The following is a 21,341-nucleotide window of genomic DNA, read 5'->3' as shown; positions in this document are numbered from 1 at the left end:
CTAGCGAATGACCAAAATGCAAGAAGATCATTCATCTAGTGCAAGCGGCGATCGATAGTGGATCAGTTATAATGGACTAAAGACCATGACGCTCGCGCAGCCTCTCCAGGAAAAAACGAAAGAAATGAGCGTCGCTCACACTGAGAAACTGCGCTAAACATTTAAAATGTGAAGTTTTTATATTTATTAACATATAATAGAGTTAAACACTATCACACAACCAAATGCGCTGTTTTCTGGAATACCATCACGACTGAAAATGACACTGATTTCATATGACAATAAACAATGAATTAACATGAAGTCACTTTTTAGATGCAATATTGACTATTTTTGTTTTATTTCAGCAGCGAAAATAGTTCCAAACAGCAGAACCGTAACGTGTCTCACAGCAACAGTGTGTGTGTGTGTGTGTTACTGAATGATTCAGCGTTTGAATGAATCAGTTGAATCAAAGATTCAATAACCGATTCATAAACGACTGCCTCATTCTTGAATGAATCATCCATTTAAATGAATCGTTTGAAGGAATCGACTCAATGACTCACTCATTAAGACTCACCTGCTGCCACCTACTGGTGGTTTAGTTTCATGTTTGAACATACTTTTCAACATTTCTTATTTGTTTATTAAAAAAATACATATCTCATTACATTATTTAATGCAGTTGTAATTTTTCAATGTAAATTATTTAATTTGATTGGTAACAGCCCTATAGTGTCTTATTTTAATTGAATGTAGATCAAATTTAAGAATATAATATGAAACCTGAAGCATAACCTATATTTAAGATTAGTGGACAAATCCCCTTTATATAAGGTAAAAATATCAGACATATGCAGATTTAAAATATGTCAAATCTGATTGAAAACTGGTGAGAATATTGCTTTAGAATATTATATTTACAATTTATATATATATCTGGATAAGCACATTTTTTACTCATTCAAGTGAATGTCCACATGAACCTGCTTAATGTGGAGCCCTGCTATATAAGGAAGAGTTTACCCAACAGAACCAGTGCATATTTTATAACGGTTGCCTTACCGTGGCGGTGCCCAGTCGTGTCGAGTGCAGTCTAAAAGCGTGCCCACATACGTCTTGTTCCTCCAGGTGACATTTACAACCAGCATACCTAAAGAAAAGACATAAGCATAGGAAATAAGAGCTCAAATACTGAAACACACGAATGAATGAATGAATGCACCTTTTAGAGAGCAGGGTCATCTGTTAATAAGATGCCGGACAAGACAAAACTACAGCGGAGATCACCTCAGGTCCAATATCTAACTGGGGATCTGGGTTTAGATTAGGGCTGCACAATCAGTGTTGGGTGTAATTAGTTACTTATTAATTAGTTACTGTAATTTAATTACTTTTCCCTTGAAAAAGTAAAAAAAAGTAAGGGATTACTCTTATTTTTTTGTAATTTAATTACAGTTACTTCACAAGTAATTGAACTAAATACTGTGTATAGACTGTAGAACGATTATCTATAATACAATAGTGGAATTAACACTGAAATTTAAAGTCTACGTTTAAAATGCATATTTTTACATATCGTTCATTTGTAATGCATTGGTCAGTTAATAAGAATAACTGATGAAGTGTTATATTACATATTTGAATGAATTAAAAGAGCCGTTTCATATCTATCCTTGAATCGCTTAAAACTCAAGGTTGATATAGGATTTGGATAGTAATTAGTAATTAGTAATGAAATACTTTTTGGAGAGAGTAATTTACACAGTAATCTAATTACACTATTGAAGATTGAATTACTTTTTTAGAGTAACTTACCCAACACTGTGCATGATTATGACAAAAATCATAATTGCCGATTATTCCTTTGAAATTATATATACATTTTTACTTGAGTAACAGCACAGAAGTGTTTGTTTTCAAAAGTACTTAAGTATAAAAAGTAAATTTCCTTTTTTATGTCGCCGCATTATTGTATTATAGTTGTATAAATGCACATTATGCCATCATGGTTTAAGCCAGTCAGTGACGCTCCATCTGACACTAGCAGACGACTAACTTAAACTCATTTAAATACTTGTAGAAAAGTTACAAAGCTCTTTATAAAGCTGCTGTCACTTTAAGGCCGAATGCACGGATCCAATACACTGATACACATCTGATATTCTCACAACTTTCTCCCAGACCTTTATATTTTTAATATTCACTTGGTGCTAAGACATGCACCAAGTGTATGGCAACTAAACTAATCTTGATTTTTTTTTAAACTGAAACATACTTTCGAAGTACGGCTATGGGTGCACACACTGTGCCTAAGAACCGTCTTCTTCCATTTTGCTATGAACTGATCAGTGTTCAAAAAAAGTTGGTAAAATGTATATGACCCTATAAGCCCCGTTCACACCGCCAGCGACACGCAGCGACAAAGTGACATGATTCCATTAATTTCAATGGAGCGACACGAGCGACAGTGACCGTTGGCGACAGAATGTGGGCGTGTCAAGCGACACGAGACACGCGACAAAAGTTCAGAAATTTCAACTTTATGCAAACGAGAAGCGATTTTCGCGAGCGACAACCAATAGGAGTGAAGTCAGTGGAGTGCACGTGATCCGTCTGCTTTACTGCTGCTACTGCGGTGTCCGGAGGAGTTGTTGATATTAGCTTTTAGCAAGCCCCCTGTTCTTTATAATATGTCTCTGTGTAGCCTACATACAGAGACACATTTAAAAAAATGATGCATGGAAAAACGTGTCTGGGATTGTGGGGATATAAAGTAAGTTTTGTCAAAACTGCATGCAATATGGTCTACCCATTACAGTACAGTGTGTATGTATTCTAATAACTTGCTCTGTTCTGCAAAACACTAGTAATAAAAACGGTATTATAGTACAAATATATTTAATGACGTTTATATGCAACCCGTAGTGGGAACGCCCACTAGCGACATGAATCTCTGGCATTCATGAAGAGAGAAGAGAGAGAGTGTGTGTGTTTGTTAGTGAGTGTGTGTATGTATGTGTGAGAGAGAGTGGGTGTGTTTGTTAGTGAGTGTGTGTATGTGACAGAGTGTGTGTGTGCGTCAGTGTGTGTATGTATGTGTGAATGTGAGAGAAAGAGAGAGAGTGTGTGTGTGTTTGTTAGTCAGTGTGTGTCAGTGTGTGTATGTGAGAGAGTGTGTATGTGAGTGTCTATGAATACTGAAGTTAAAGTCAGAAGTTTACAGAAAAAATAATACTCCAGTAAAGCACAGAGACTCAAAAAGTGAACTTAAGTACAGGACTCGAGTAAATGCAGTTAGTTATTGTCTAGCTCTGGAAAACACACACAGAAGTGGACTTTTTTTAGTTGTAATTGCGATTACATAATAAAGACATCTGTAATTGTAATCACGATTACAAATTCGATTAACTGTGCAGTCCCAGTTTAGATGCCATGACTGTAACAAATATTACGCCCGTGTGCACGATTAGGACGATCAGTTAAGACTCGTTGGCAAACAGATAAATGAACAGATTTCACATTCCTCAGCACAGATGCCCAAATCTAGAACAGCTCCTGTATAAAGACAACGGGACAGCAGGGTGAAGATATCAGAATAAAGAATAGAGAGAAGTAAAAGTAAAGCTGGTCTGACAGTGCTGTGTGTGTTTTGGACTGAATCAGCTGAGGTATATAAAAAGACTCCAGATGTGTCAGCATCATTTTCAGCTTCCTGCGGGTCGTGTGCCATCTGCTTGACATTTAGCACAACAAAACCCAGACAGTGAGATCCAGAGAGCCAAACGAGTGACAGGACATTAGCGGACACTCATTCATTAACACCAGGTGGCAGCAGCTATCATTTTTTTAAGCATATGGCATCCCATCAAGAGCCTGGAGTCGGGTACACAGGCCCGCTGTCACGATAACTTTTTGTTTTGCGATATATCGTCCCAGAAATAATTGCGATAAACGATATTATTAAGATTATTTTATGCCACTGAATATATAATCCTAACATAGCATAATAATGCAAGTAGACCTACACACTTTCAAATGACAACCTTTAATTATTTAGATCATGGAAATTAAGGGTAAAAAATATATTATCCTAAATATTTTTTTTTATTGTTTTAATAAATAGTAAATAAAGATTTTCCGGTGTGAAACGCCTTTAACACTGCGTTGACATTGATATGCGCACCAGAACAGGATCGAGTCTGGAAAACACTTTAACTATATATATTTTTTCACCTGTGAATAACGGCTGTGTGTGTGAAGGAATGTTAATGACATTCATTATCATGTATTATTACACGGTTCTGTGAAATACTTGATTCTGATTGGTCAATCGCCCATTCCAGCGGTATGTTATTTCCAGATAACACCCGCTCATCCGGGTACTGCGAGTTATCTCGACCGGTTCTACTTCTGTGCTTAACGCTGGCGCCATCTTGTGGCTTAAACAGCCGTGGCTACAATGGAAGACTTCAAGGCAGGTTTCCTTTATAACGTTTTTAATATGGATATTTTTCTGACACAAACGCATCGATTGAAATCAGAAGGCTCTATTAACCCATCGGAGTCGTGTGGAGCACGTTATTTGACGGACAGCTGCATTTTTATGGACTTCAAACACAACAACTGCTGGGATTAACGTTAGCCTGGACTTTTTAAATCTAACTCTGATTGTATTTGTCTGACAGAAGAATGTCATAAACACCTATAATGACCTGAGGGTGAGTAAATCATAGGCTTGGTTTCATCTTTGGCTGAACTAACCCTTTCAGCATTCATTCTCAACATTTAGCAGCGATAGATAAAGGCTTAAAGCAGGTTGGGACTGTTTTTCTTCGCGGAAGCTTTGCGTAAGAGCTAATAAAATATTTAATCTCAAGACAATATTTTGTGTCTAATAATTATTTATTTGAGACTAGTAGCCGTGTAATAAGCGGGATAATGTCCACCCAGCCGGTTGTTATCTCAGAATAAACCCCTTCAGAGTGACGCTCCGCTTCGCCTCGGGGTCCTGATCACTCTGGCGATCATTATCCCTTACATCATAATGGCCTATATACTCCATCACAAAAAATTATTGATGTCATGTACATATATTGTGCGATATATTGATATATTGATTATTGTGACAGGCCTAATGGTACACTCACCTCTGCGACTCCCCACCCACTAAGCAATTCCACCACACACACACGTTTGTTTTTGTGAAATGTGGGGAAATTCCATTGGGCATAATATTTTTTACAAACTGTATTTTCTCTCCCCCTACACTGCCCCTAAACCTACCCATCACACACACACACATACACACACACACACACACACACACACACACACACACATACACACACATACACACACACACACACACACCCCTAAACCTACCCATCACACACACACACACACACACACACACACACAACCCCTGCCCCTAAACCTACCCATCACACACACACACACACACACACACACACGGCCCCTAAACCTACCCATCACACACACACACACACACACACACACACACACACACACACACACACACACACACACACACACACACACACACACACACACACACAGCCCCTAAACCTACCCATCACACACACACTACCTCTGCTAACTTGATCTTTTGAGGGCTGTCTCTGCAACCTCTCATTGTGGCTGACAAAGCACACAGGAGATATACGTTTGATTTCACGCCGCACGGCACTATTCACAACGAGGCATCAATCGGCCGCTTCTAAAGCAGCTTATCAAGAGGAGCCAGGCAATACACACACACCGCAGTCGACTGCAAACGGAGACGAACCCGGCCGTGTGTTTAGTCCAGCCTTTCACACCGGGTTTCCTTGACAACAGGCGACCGCAGCGGCGCTCCATCTCAATGACACGAGTGGGAAACGGCAGAATACTCCGATCACGTCTCCGAATGGGAAACGCCGATAATTTTGTATGAGACCGAAAAAAATAGCACTACATCTGCTAACGATTAGCATGACATCAGCTGTAGTTGGAATGGCGAGCGTAATGAAAGCGGACCACCGGCGGGGCAAGGAGAGCGGCATCATATATATAATTACATATCAATTATCCAACCTGCCAGCTCAACCTCATTCTCCCAAACGTATAATGTTATTTCTAAGGGCTTCATTCCGGCACCCTGTAGAAAAAGGAAGTCACGACTGGAACCCGGTCTGACTCTTTCGGTCTCAGAGTCTCAATAACACACACGCTCAGGACAGGCTGCGAAACAGGTGTGTGTGCTCGCGTCCAGAAATAATAAAGAGTATCATGACACAGGTGTGCCACACAGCTAAAGGGAAAACACTGCTGTACAGAGAATACGTGAGTGTGTGTGTGTGTGTGTGTGTGTGTGTGTGTGTGTAACTCTGCATTCCCTGCCAGTGACCTCTACGTGTCAGCAAGTCTCTTGGCGAAACCTGAGCGCTCGTCATCAGCTTTGAAGCGACATTTGCACCGGAGACCTTTACTGCAGACTACTTTAGTTTTTATAAGCTGAGAGAGAGAGTGTGTGTGTGTGTATATGTGTGTGAGAGAGAGAGGGAGAGAGAGAGAGAGAGAGAGAGAGAGAGAGTGTTTGTTAGTGAGTGTGTCTATGTCAGTGTGTGTGTATGAGAGTGTGAGTTTGTGTGTAATGTGTGTGTTAGAGAGTGTGTGTGTGTGTGTGTGTGACAGAATGTGTTTGTGTGTGTGTATGTATGTATGTATGTATGTGTGTGTGTGTGTGTGTGTGTGTGTGTGTGTGTGTGTGTGTGTGTGTGTGTGTGTGTGTGTGTGTGAGAGAGAGAGAGAGAGAGAGAGAGAGAGAGCGAGAGTTTGTTAGTGAGTGTGTCTATAGCCCCTTTCACACTGCACGTCGGACCCGCAATATTCCCGGAGCATTGCCGGATCGCCTTCTGTGTGAAAGCAACCACGTCCCGGGATTGATTACCGAACTGAACCCGGGTCAGGGGACCTAGTAACATTGCGGTATTCGACCCGGGACGAGCGCTGTGTGAACAAAAGCCGAAACTAATGCCGCAGCGTGTGCGTAGTTATCGTGCGACTCCTAGAGCTTGTTTCTTCAATAACACAACCCTGCAGTGCCAGAAGAGCTCGTCGGTGTTTTAAACGCAGAGAGTGTTCGTCTACAAAAGAAACTAAAATTAAACAAGCAGAAATGAGCGCAAACTGGACACAAGTCGAGACCACGGAGCTCCTTACTATCCGCGCTGAAGCGGAGATCGCTCGCCGTTATACATCACATCCGGATGTCACGTGTCAACTCGACCTGGGACCGTTACGGGTTGTGTGTGAAAGCGCACATATTACGGTATTTCGCCGGCAGTGTGAATGGACCAAATCTAGCGACCCGGGAACAAATGCCGGGTCGCATTATCTGTGTATTTGCCGGAATCGCAGTGTGAAATGCAGTGTTTTTTAGTGAGTGTGTCTGTGTCAGTGTGTGTATGTATGTGTGAGTGTGTGTGAAAGAGAGAGAGAGAGAGAGAGAGAGAGAGAGAGAGTGTGTGTTTGTTAGTGAGTGTGTGTATGTGAGAGAGTGTGTGTGTGCGTCAGTGTGTGTATGTGAGAGAAGGTGAGAGTGTGTGTGTGCGTCAGTGTGTGTATGTGAGAGAAGGTGAGAGTGTGTGCGTGCGTCAGTGTGTGTGAGAGAGTGTGTGTGCGTCAGTGTGTGTATGTGAGAGTGTGTGTGTGCGTCAGTGTGTATGTGAGAGTGTGTGTGTGTGTGTGTCAGTGTGTATGTGAGAGAGAGTGTGCGCGACAGTGTGTGTATGTGTGTGTGAGAGAAAGAGAGAGTGTGTGTGTTTGTTAGTGAGTGTGTGTGTGTATGTATGTGTGAATGTGAGAGAAAGAAAGAGAGTGTGTGTGTTTTAGTGAGTGTGTGTCAGTGTGTGTATGTGAGAGAGTGTGTATGTGTGAATGTGAGAGAAAGAGAGTGTGTGTGTTTTAGTGAGTGTGTGTATGTGAGAGAGTGTGTATGTATGTGTGAATGTGAGAGAAAGAGAGAGTGTGTGTGTGTGTTTGTTAGTGAGTGTGTGTGTGTGTTTCAGTGTGTGTGTGTGTGTGTGTGTCAGTGAGTGTGTGAGAGAGAGTCGGTGGCTGCACACTCTCTCTCTCTCTCTCTCACACACACACACACACACACACACACACACAGTCTGCTGTATAACTGCAGGTGTGTGTGCACGTTCTCCCGCATGGCTCATATTCCCACAGAAGCGTTATTCTGTGAAAGGAAGCCCTGACCTGCTCAGACCGCCAGCCAGCGAGTGTTTACCAAATACAAACGCTCTTCCCTGCAAACAAAGAGCATGTTTAGTGTTTGGGGTTTTTGGAAGAGATGTAGGGAAGGTTTTTTCCCCACAAAATGTTGTTTTTTGTGTGACAACCCCAAAATAACCTGTACAGAGCGCCCTCTGAGTGTCATTTTTAGATTTTATTTATACAGCCGTGGTCATCCTCAGCTCTAGTCAGAATATGAGTCTGATGCTGCATTGGGCTGTGATTATGGGGCGTTTCAACCCAATCAGGAAAGACCTCGATTGGACAGACCAACAACCAATCAGAGCAGCGGAGTAAATGACGTATGTTGAGCGACGCATAGTAGTGGGAAGCTCGGATCATTTTACGGACTCTGAACTTTGAATCTCCTTCAGCAAAATGAACAAATCGTTTTAAGTCATTTCGTTCATTTCAGCAGAATTTGATTCTAATGTCACATGTTAAATTCCCCAACACAGGGCTTGACATTAAGCTTGTTCATTCACTTGACCGAGTAAAACATTTGCTTGACTAGAAAAAAGTTAGATTTTTATTAAATTTGTGTGTGTGTGTGTGTGTGTGTGTGTGTGTGTGTGTGTGTGAAGCAATATTCTAACCAATGTTCAATCAGCTTTGACATTTTTATATCTACATATTTGTGATATATATATATTAGGGATGCGCGGTATACCGGTACTGGAAAAATACCGGTATATATTTTATTTCAAACGGTACGATATCATGATTTGGCACATTTTGGTATTTGCTGCTGTTCCGAAGTTCACCGCTAGATGGCAGCGCGCTACACAAACTGACCCGGAACATTTACATTTATGCATTTGGCAGACGCTTTTATCCAAAGCGACTTACATTGCATTCAAGGTACACATTTTACATTTTTTGTCAATTCTTGAACAACCGGCTAATGTGACGACAACAGACGAACAAAATGGATAAAGCAGTTGAATCTCACTCAAGATGCCCAAAACGAATTAATGAAGAGAGGAGTAGAAGTGAGATGTGTAATTACTTTGCTTATTAAACTGATGAAGAGCCATCAAGCATCATCTGTCACTATCCTGACTTTAAGACTTCTGAAGAGATCGACAGGTCAGTGATCATTCAAACCATCTCATTTAGACATTTATTTTCTTTAACACCGATCAGCGCGCGCGCACACACACACACACACACACACACACACACACACACACACAGCCTAACATAAGATCGAATATCACACAATCTCCAGCTTTCGTTTTAACCAATGACATTTAGATCTCATCATATTTTTATGCGTTTTATTGCACTATTTACATCCGCGTTAGACACAACCGACTGTGTTTATGTGAATACTCACTAAAGACGGACATTTGAACATCATTCTGTGTGTTTGACTGTTTAAGGAAACTTAATGTGTAATGTGTGAGCTCTAAGGTACAGGTGTGTGTGTGTGTGTGTGTGTGTGTGTGTGTGTGTGTGTGTGTGTCGTTGTTATGAGCTCATATCTCCTGTAACTGTTATTACGAAATGCTATAAAATCTCTTGCGTGTTCAAATGATTTCCGTTCTCCGTCCCGAGACGAGCGTGAAATGTTGAATCGGATTATGCAGATCGCTTTAGTGTAGTGCGATGTCTTCTGAAACCAGAAGCAATTAGCTAATTTTGAGAGATATTTTCCTGAAATTATTTCTCACAAGAAAGTTTGCAAATGACTGATTTGATGTGATAAGCTTCGCTGATTAATTTACTAATAAACATTTGTGGTAATTTCCCACTTTATAAACTCAAAACTTGCATAATTGAACTCATTCGCGTGCAATATACCCGCGCTAATATCAGACCTTGTGGTGTCGATTTAATATCGGTACTTCGGTATTAGATTGCGGTACCGTACCGAAGACACAATTGTGGGATCGAGCCATCCCTAATATATAAACATATGTGGCCCGTCACGGAAACCAGGGACACAAGTCGGCAGCTCTACTATTGAGAAAAATGAGAAAGAAGAGTTTTGTTTTTTTCAAATTATGTGATTTTCGCTTTTTTGCAGAATCTGTTAGTTGAAATCACGAAGAAGCCTCTCCGTGTTTGAGATGGGATTAATGGTATATTTAAAAGCGTATATTTTGAGGTTGAAATCGCCTTGTTTTGTCTGTGTGTATTTTCATACTGGCCTTTATTATTGCCCCGCCCTCCAAGGGACGCGTGGCTCATCATTAATACAGCGCTCTGGCCGACTGTAGAGATGATCTGAGAGACGATGAAAGCGGCATAAGACTGGATAATACCCTAATCTACAACTGAGCGAAGATGAAGAAGAGGAAGAATGTATCAGACAGGCGTCAGACGAGTTGGACTGTAAGAAATCAGAGGCGATATCGATCGTAACATTTGACGGGGATAAAGACGGAGAAATGGGTCAACTCTGTATCCGTGGCTGTAGTGTAGGGGTAAGACACATGTCATTGAGTTTTGACACAACTCGTTTAGAGGATCGAATCCGCCTTTTACCACACTCTCTCTACTCCCTTTTCCCATCACATATCAGATCGGAAAGGCATTTATTTAAAAAAGAATTGAGAAAAGGTTAGTGGAAATAAAGCATCTAACATGTTTATTAATAAGTGTTTCTCGGTTAGAGAGTGTGGCAAAAGGCGGATTCGAACCAGTGCTCGATTTGCATCAAAACTTAATGACATGCGCCTTACCCCTGCACTACAGCCACGGTTACAGACTTTACCCATTTCTCCGTCTTTATCCCCTTCGAACAGACACACAGTACATCCACTGAGAAGACCCCGGCAGACAGAACGTGTGCCCGAACGACTTATTTCATTGAGGCAACGAGATTTGCAAGAATACTTCTCTGTTTCTTATGGGGTGTGTTTCCATAAACACCAAAGTTTGTTGTTGTGTGTTCATTCTAACACACACACGTTATCTCATGTTTAGACCTTCCCATACTTACCTATTGTTCTTAACTGTCGTTTTAATTGTAATCGTTAGCATCGTATCACTTGCCAAAAAAAACATTACTATAATGGGCTTTTAGATGGTGATGTTAGCATCTTTATTATTAGTAGTATGCAGTCCGATTTTTCCCGTTGCGTCTGTCGTTACTAGCAACCATGCAGCTTTACAGGGGGTGTGGCTTATTTAAATGAGATGTAAATGAGCCCTATTGTCACTCCCAGCAGGTGAGAACTGCAAAACTTCAGAGGCTGTTTTCTGTCGTTTAAACTTTTCTAAAGGCCGACATTCAGATGGACACAACTTCTCCAGATATTATCAGATTTCCATGTGTTACACATCGGTGGAAAGCTTGGAGACTACACTTTCAGAATCTGTGAATAACACAAAATGCCTCAGAACCGACCTGTGTCCCTACTTTCCGTGACTGGTCACATATGTTGTCATAACTTATTGAACATATATTTTTTTAAAGCACTGTAAAAAAAAAAATGTTAGTTAAAAAAAGTAAGTAACCTGGTTGCCTTAAAATTTTGAGTTAATTGAAATTAAAAATTTGAGTTGATACAATGAAGGAAATTTGTTTAATAAATAGAAACTCAAAATATTATTGTATCTGAACCACATAAAACATTTAAAAAATCAATTTGGCATGTTTCCCTGCGTCATCAGAAATAAAACACACAATTACCCAATATGCTTACAAAATCTTTTAATAATATTTGAATAAATGTTGTTGAATCTCAAAAAATGTTTCAAAATTTTTAATTTCAATGAACTCAATTTTAAGGCAACCAGGTAACTTATTTTCTAAATATTTATTTACAGCGAGTGTATGCTATATCAAGAAAACAGGCTTTAACAATCAAGTCTCAAAACAACAATCCCTTACTTCACGGAAAATAACACGGCAAAAAGCTCCTCACACCCCACATCTTCATTCATCTGTAATTAGTCACAGATAACCTGTAAATCATCTTAGTCTTCTCACAGGTTCGGTCTCAGACAGATTAAGACAGCGCTCCTAATTGTGAAGATTAAGGCAAGCGAGGCGCTGAGAACGGGGGGTTGGAGGGCTATAAACAATGAGATGTAAAACTCAACCTTGTTTCCATCTGCTCATGAAGCAGCCGTTTATTCACTCTCGAAAGCCGCCCAATCATTAACTGAGCTGTAACTCTCTCTCTCTCTCTCTCTCTCTCTCTCTCTCTCTCTCTCTCTCTCTCTCTCTCTCTCTCTCTCTCGGGAAGGCCGCCTCAGGCAGTTGGTTCCACTTATCTGCTGAATTCTTTCAACATTACACATTTCCCTCCTCTCTATGCCAGTTAAATCTTATGCAATCTGCAACTCCACAAATGGTTATCTGCAGGGATTGACAAACTAGAGTATATATCTTAATGCCACTTTGTTTGCAGCAAACCATGGCTCTGAACGGAGCCGTTAAAACAGGACTCGGAGCTGATTTGACGAGACCGATTCAACGGCATGTCATTATTTGTTGATATTGCAAACGCTTGTCCAAACTCTCGCTGTACGCCTCTTAACCCGGAGAAATTACACAAAAGAGGATAAATTATTACAAGTCTGTGCATCACGCACTGCAAAAAAGTCTAAATATCTAACAATTCTTAAATCAAGATGCATTTACTAGATTAGGAAAACGACATGAGATATTTTGTTGAAAATAAAATCAAAATGAAGTGAGTTTTTGCTTAAAACAGGCAAAGTGATCTACCAATGGGGCGAGATAAATAATCTTGTGTCTTGTTTCCGTCCCAAACAGAAATAAGATTATTTTTCTCACCCCATTGGCAGATCATTTTGGCTGTTTTAAGCAAAAACTCACTTCATTTGGATTTGATTCCCTAGAAAACAAGAAAAAATATCTTGTCATTTTACTCAACTACACTCAAAAAAAATGAACTTATGATGCTGTTCACTTTATTTAAGCAATTCATCTTGATTTAACACCATTATATCAGGTTTCTGGTTCAGATGTAATTGAAACTGTTAATTAAACTGACTTAAAACCGTTACTCTTTGACATAACTTGATGTTTTTAACATGTTTCAATCAAGTAACCCAATCAAACAGGACTTCACTTCCCATCATGCTTTGCAAACGGGCTGAATTTGGAGAGTAAATGTTTAAATAAAGTGCTATTTTATGACTTTCTAACAAGATGAGAAAATAGAGAGCCTTTTTAATGTTTAATGTTTTGTTATGTGGGTATTTAAAAGTGTGTGTTATGTTCGTTTTTTTGGACGTTACCATTGTGGTGAAGTGTAGAGCGTGTGCTTGGGGTGAGGGTCTTATAATAACTATTAAAGTTGTTTTAATAATAAAATACAGCTACTTTGGGAATGCCATGGATGTAACAAAACCATCTAGCCAATACAATCTTGTAATGTAAAAGCTTTTGTAAATATTGTAAAAATAGCATTTCACTAAATAAAAATAACAAAATTAAACTAGACTACTTTTATTTTTAATTCATTTCAGAGTAATTAAACATAATAGTTTTGGACAAAATTAAGAATGTTAACCTGATTTAACTAAATGGCATTGAATTAACTTTACGTTAAACAAATAAAGTTTACAGAAATGAACAATGTTAATTAAATTCAACATAACCCAATTACGTGGAACCTGGTGACATAAAAAAATTAAGGAAATCCAACGTATAATTTTTTTGAGTGCATCTTGATTTAAGTATATTTAGATATTTGGACTGGAAACAAGACAAAAACACTAAAGAAGAGCATTTTTTGCAGTGTGGAAAACGTGACGCCAAACAAGCCTCATTGTGCTCGCCTTGGCTGTTTTGCATACCTCCATGCTGTCTAGTTGCCAAGAGAAGCAAATTGGTGTGCAAGACAAGTCCAAACTAAGACTGGAGGCTCATTCTCTGGACTAAGAGAAGCGCTCGCTGTCCGACCGAGTTAAGAAACAGACACTAAAGAGCCCTGAGTGATTGATGGCAGGCGACTGAAGGCTCTTGCGTGTTTGTTTTCACATTTGTTTGAAGGGCAGGTAGCACTTTTACATACAACCACAAGCTATATTATGTGGAACTGACAAGGGGAATTGATAGCTTTGAAATAAAGCGCAGAAAACAACCTTTATTACACATTTGATGAATACCAAAAAAGCAGAAGAGGGTAAACAAACATGTTTAATTCAGAGGCTACTCTCTTTGGGTTAGTCAAAAAAATGATTCAAGCCCTTCATAGATACGACACATTACTTAAACATATCTCATTTTGACACAACTTAATTTAATTGTGTTCAATCAACCTAATATATTTAAAACTGAAGTTTACTTATTTAAAGGGGGGGGGGGGGGGGAATGCTGTTTCATGCATACTGAGCTTTACACTGTTAAAGACTTGGATTCCCATCCTAAACATAGACAAAGTTTCAAACACTAAGTTTGACGTTTGATGGAGTATTTCTGTGTCAAAAATACTCCTTCCGGTTTCTCACAAGTGTCGGAGAGTTTTTTTCGAGTATGGGTCGGCTTGACGTCGATAGAGCGGAAGGTCCTTGTATGGGCCGTAGGGGCTCTTCTCCCGGTAGGGTGCGCGCGCGTGACTAGAGCGAGAGAGGAAATGCACGCCGCCCATACACACTCTCAGCTGCAGATCCAGTCGTCTGTGAACACTTCTGACGCGCCGCGCTCCACTTTATTCCTATGGGTGACGTCGAGCGACTTCAACGCTTCAGCACAGCATTCTGGGAAGGCAGCGCTGCATTTGAACCGATTTGAACACAGAAATGACGAGAAGCTTCACAACATCGCGTCTAAAAGTGGATCGCCACCGTTCACTGCTGTCAGGACTTCACCAAATCATACCAAAGAAGTGTGTTTTTGACGGAGCGGTCCCAGTGATAAAGGTTCGGTCCTGCTTTGGAAGCAGCCGGTGAGTTAAACTGCTTCAGATGTCTGTGCTGTCGGCTATCGTCGCGTGAGTAAACATCAGTAAACGACACGATCGCGTGCTTCGTCAGTCAAATGCGCTAACGGACTCCATTGTTGTTCTCTGTATAACGTTACACTAGTCTGACGTGCTAAACCGTTTTGCTTGCTACTGCTAATGTTTAGTCGCATACAATAGTCCATAAACCGAATCATGTCCTCATAAACTGCGAGTAAACACACAGAAATGTTGACAGGCCACTAAATACAGTCCATACTACAGAGACGGACGTCCTGCTGTTGCCGTTTCTCCTGTTTAATTTATTTCAGCCTGAGATCTGATTCTGGATCATATATCTATTAGCTGAGATCGATAGCGATGGGTTTCTCCACGCTTGAGGACGTCACCGCTTTGTGTGCTCGTCATTCTTTAGCTCCGCCCACACGATACGCCTCCAGCCGCTCGGTTTTTTCCAGAAAGACTCGGTTCAGCCCATATTTCTTTTATAAATATAATAAAACTAAAGACTTTTCGGAGATATGAAGGATGCAATACTACTCTATAGGTACTCAAGATTGACATGAGATTGACTGAAACTGAGTGTTTCACCCCCCCCCCCTTTATTTGTGTTAAAACTACATGAAATATGTGTTGACATAACTAACTGGGGACTTGATCTGTAGTTCCCAGCATGCTTTGCAAGGGACTATATTATAAGAGCAAATTTAGGGATTAAAGTGTTATTTTATGTGTTTTTCTATAAAGGGAAAGATGTTGTTAGTTAATGTTAAGGCCTTTGCACACTGAGTCCGTAATTCGCATGCGAAAATTAAGCACGTCAAAAAATAAATTCGACCTCAATGTATGTCAATCACGCTTGCACACTGCCTCCGAAACATTCGTCCGTCCAAAAAATTCGGAACAGGCTCGATTTTCTGAGTTTTCGCATCCGTAAAAACGCATTTTGAGAGACGTTTTGACAACTCAGAGCCACCATACATATTATTCTAGCAAAAATACTACAAATATTATTATATCACAGCTATAATTATAGCACATCGAGTCTCTATAAAGCTGTGTGTGTGTGTGATCGGATCCATAGACATACTGCCAGGTGTTCGGGATCAATTGATTCACAGAAATTAGTGGTCTTCTTTTTAATATGTGACTCCAGTATCGCTAGCAAAGCATCAAACTGAGCCACTGACACTTTCAGTCGGTCTGGATAATCCCGGTTGATAGGAGGGGAAACTCTCCTTCCTCTCTACGTGATCGCAGGAGTGGATGAACAATATCTCCTCAGGTTGAACAAATCATCCTCACTAGACGTCACTTTGTCTTGTTTCGTGTATTTTACCTGTAACACATTCATTAATACGCATCGGACTCAGTGTGCAAAGACCTTTAGTGTTTAATGTTCAGGTCTGTTGGACATTTAGAGGAGTTCCTGTAATGGTTTTGAATTCTGTGGTTAGCATTATGCAGAAGAGTGGCTGTGTCATCTATGCTAATGTCAGCCTTTTCTTAAATTTTCATTGGATACATTGTGTTGTGTATGATGATTAAAGTTTGACACGTTCAAAAACGTCATGTTATAAGTATATAAATATAATTTAAACTGTTTTTAATCAAATTGAGTTGGACCAACTCAATTGCATTTCATTGCATGAATTAGATTAGTATGAGTTGGGGCTACACGTTTATTGGATGGAAAACCTGCCCTCAATTCAATTAAGTTTGTCCAATGAGTTATTTTTATGAGTGAAGCATGGAAGTTGATCCTACTACCCCCATCCATCCAAAAAGCAGTGCACTTGTCACCTTATATCCCATTTCCACCCCTTTGCCTCGGAGCAATAAAGGGGTCACCGCCATTGCTGTGGGCCTCTTAGTTCAACCATCCCCAATGGACCCATCAAAGAGCATCCTATTGGCAACAAAGGGCTGACAAGCCCCCCAAAAAAAGAAGTGGGGGAAACAAAGGGGCCCTCACCGCCTGGGTCACCCGTCTAATTCCTCTCGCATGAGGTTCATTAATGAGCAGGCATAGTCCCGGTTATCTGTCCCTACATCCCGCTGGGTTTGGGGAGGGGGCAAGAAGGAGGTCCTCCTTTCCCATTCTCCATAGCCCCGGCTGAAGGTCAAATAGACCGAAACGGTGGAAAAGGGCATCTACCGTCAAACCAAAAATGATCTAGACCCCAGATATAATGTTTCACTACTGTGTGAAGGACACTATAGTTCATTTATGTTAGCGAGGATAGCAAAATATAGTCAGGTCAGATCCACTTTATTTATACAGCGCTTTTACAATGACGATTGTTTCAAAGCAGCTTCACAAAATTAGATTTGGCGGTACAGTCGTTTTAGAGAAAACAGTGATGTTATCAGCTTATTTTAATTTATCATATAGTGACAATGTTGGCAGATCAGTATTATAGTTTATAGAATTAAATAAGACCTAATAAATTAATTTTATTTGGATATTTAGTGCAATAACTTACATCTGAATATTAGTGTCCCCAACTGAGCAAACCAAGCCAAAGGCGACAGACTGTGACTCTGAGAAGTAAACTGTGACATATTATACCCAATAATTCTTCATATACTGGACTACTAGTATAATTGATAAAGATTTGGGACCAAAATGACTCTTTGTCCAGATCATGTTTTGCTCCAGTGTTTTCTCTTTAATTGCTAATGTGACCTTTGACACCACAGACTGAACAAAATGAAGCATTGCTTGGTCATTGGTTGAGCTGAATTGGTATTATCTAATTGTGTTCTTAAATTTAACAGCAGATTGGTTGATTTAATCCATTACATCCCTTTCTATTAGGGATGCACGATATTGGATTTTTGCCGATATCCGATATGCCGATATTTTTCAGCTCATTTTGGCCGATGCCGATACCGATGCCGATATATGTTTATTTTTTCCCTTTGTTTGGAAACAACACCATTTTGAGCAAAAACTATTTTTTTCATTCTGGTTTCAGATTTCTGAGGTCTCCTTAATAAAAGGATTCTTGTTGAAGATAAATAAATGTTAATAAAGTTATTTTTATGATAAGAGTATATTAAAAGCTCTGAAAATAACAATAATAAAGTCAGTAATTTTTCACCCCAGATGCAGCTGTAACCTAAATATTGTATTTTTGGATTTAACGTTTGTGCACATGAAGTGGGGGTGGCATGACGTCCATTGATGCTGTCTTTTAATTCTACAATTATTGTAGAGCTCCTTGGATTATTTTTCATCATCCATTTCGTAAAATTTTATTACAGATTAATACACTGTATATAAAAGTATTTAATATACAAGTGTCATGCTTGTGATTTATGACATCATTACTGATTTGTTTATTCAGAACAAGAAGTAACTTCAATTTATTTGTGTATTCTACTTTTCATTGTATTAGTGTAACAACAGCGCCCCCACTACATGTATAAATATATAGCGGTCTAGCTGGAGGGCACTAGGACCTGGAGGAGCTTCTGCTGCTGTGGAGGCTGCCGCACGCGCTAGAGAGTGGGGAGACGCGATTGGGCTTGTTTTGGGCTAGTTTTGTTGTGAAAACGTGGCAAATCTGCTGCTGACGGTCACGTCCTTCTGTACGTGCATTCAGAAATTCAAGGCAGCATTTAAAAACAGTCAATATAAATCACTGTACATGCAATGTATTTTCTTGTTTTCACTTGAAGAATGACTGCAGTGCTGACATGGTCTCATCTGTAGCACTCCTTGCACACGTGAGTTATTGCAGGCGCATATCAACACGTTATCATATCGGCATAATGTTTTCATATCGACCGATGCCGATTTTTATATTTTAAGCGTTTATCGGCCGATTCCGATGTCGTGCCGATAATATCGTGCATCCCTACTTTCAAAGTTATCTGACATTTTCAAGATGGATTTGTTCTGACACACCGAGTTCTTGTCATACTTTATTAACAACTATAGCAAATAAACTGATAATGTGAGAAATATTGGAGGTGTCTGAATAAATGTTGGTTTGACTGAATGTGATGGGCTTAGATAAAGGCAGTCACTCAAGAGTCCTCAAGCTCGAGGAGTTCATATTCAATGCGTTTTAGAAGCAATTGTCTCTGATATATAAATTAAATGAACACACATACACACACATAAATAATACACTAATAATCTAGGGGTGTAACGATACACCCATCTCACGATTCGATACAAATCACAATACAATATATATCTCGATATTTTAAGCCTAAATAAAAAAGAGAGGTTTTTATATTTTTACTTTTTAATTATTATTATTGTATGATTATCAGGACCCACAAGTATTCCCCCATTGCATTATTATAAATTATATTCAACATCATATATAGTGCGGGCAGGATTCTCTCCCGCTATTAATGCACTATATAAGAATAAACCAACGCTTTTAATAATTACACTACTAAAACTAAATGTGATCTGGTGTAGATGTTTGCGCAGGACAGTTTTTTTTTTGGTCCCGCTTAAAATTCACCCGCTTACCAAAATATTTTCTTTCCGACTAAATCCCGGGGTGGCCTCCTAATCGAACATAAAAACAGAATACATAAAAATAAAGATTTTTTTTCTTAGTCTTATTAAATCCAAACAATATGTGCAACCATAATCAAAGTACTCTCAATATTCAAAGTGCAAACAGAGAGCAGAGCTAGGAGGTGGTTACGGCTGCACAGCCAGGCATGAGATAGCTTTGCCATGGCTATTGTATGCCTAATTTGCGTGAATCTGCGAGCTGGCGTTTACTTTCGCTTTCGGTTTGTGACTGCACGTACTTTCTGTATAGGGAGCGTCGATGCTGAGTGCACATTCTAGATAATAAGACATTTATCAGACACTATCAGGTTGGGATGCACGATATTATCGGCACGACATCGGAATCGGCCGATAAACGCTTAAAATATAAAAATCGGCATCGGTCGATATGAAAACATTATGCCGATATGCCTTGCCGATATGATAACGTGATGATATGCGCCTGCAATAACTCACGTGTGCAAGGAGTGCTACAGCGATGAGACCATGTCAGCACTGCAGTCATTCTTCAAGTGAAAACAAGAAAATACATTGTATGTACAGTGATTTATATTGACTGTTTTTAAATGCTGCCTTGAATTTCTGAATGCACGTACAGAAGGACGTGACCGTCAGCAGCAGATTTGCCACGTTTTCACAACAAAACGAACCCAAAACAAGCCCAATCGCGTCTCCCCACTCTCTAGCGCGTGCGGCAGCCTCCACAGCAGCAGAAGCTCCTCCAGGTCCTAGTGCCCTCCAGCTAGACCGCTATATATTTATACATGTAGTGGGGGCGCTGTTGTTACACTAATACAATGAAAAGTAGAATACACAAATAAATTGAAGTTACTTCTTGTTCTGAATAAACAAATCAGTAATGATGTCATACATCACAAGCATGACACTTGTAAATTAAATACTTTTATATACAGTGTATTAATCTGTAATAAAATTTTACGAAATGGATGATGAAAAATAATCCAAGGAGCTCTACAATAATTGTAGAATTAAAAGACAGCATCAATGGATGTCATGCCACCCCCACTTCATGTGCACAAACGTTAAATCCAAAAATACAATATTTAGGTTACAGCTGCATCTGGGGTGAAAAATTACTGACTTTATTATTGTTATTTTCAGAGCTTTTAATATACTCTTATCATAAAAATAACTTTATTAACATTTATTTATCTTCAACAAGAATCCTTTTATTAAGGAGACCTCAGAAATCTGAAACCAGAATGAAAAAAAATAGTTTTTGCTCAAAATGGTGTTGTTTCCAAACAAAGGGAAAAAATAAACATATATCGGCATCGGTATCGGCATCGGCCAAAATGAGCTGAAAAATATCGGCATATCGGATATCGGCAAAAATCTAATATCGTGCATCCCTACTATCAGGCTGTTTTGCACGAATCCTCCGCCATGGTCCTGTCGATTATCTCACTTTTTGCTCGTCACAAGATAAGTGAACTGTGATTCCTGCAGCTCAGACGCGTCGAACACAGAGCAGATGTTTACGATAGTTTACAATTGAAGTAGGGATGCCACAGGTAATGGTACTTCGGTACTTGAAAAAAAAAAAAAAAAAAAAAAAAGTGATGATACAGCGTTTCTGTAGTACCTGTACTAAA

General features: G+C 39.6%; 1 protein-coding gene across 5 annotated transcripts in view; it reads right to left on the bottom strand.

The window, feature by feature from the left end:
• znf609a (zinc finger protein 609a) overlaps positions 1-21,341 on the bottom strand; it is a 197,713-nt gene that overhangs the window by 21,960 nt on the left and 154,412 nt on the right. For all 5 annotated transcript variants that reach the window (XM_067436939.1, XM_067436940.1, XM_067436941.1 and 2 more), the window contains one exon: positions 1,048-1,135. In XM_067436939.1, the coding sequence (XP_067293040.1) occupies positions 1,048-1,135 (88 nt within the window). The remainder of the gene's footprint in view (positions 1-1,047; positions 1,136-21,341) is intronic.

The sequence above is a fragment of the Pseudorasbora parva genome, chromosome 25, assembly GCF_024679245.1.
Source record: "Pseudorasbora parva isolate DD20220531a chromosome 25, ASM2467924v1, whole genome shotgun sequence".
Taxonomy (NCBI): domain Eukaryota; kingdom Metazoa; phylum Chordata; class Actinopteri; order Cypriniformes; family Gobionidae; genus Pseudorasbora; species Pseudorasbora parva.
This window is presented reverse-complemented; position numbering and strand designations above follow the sequence as displayed.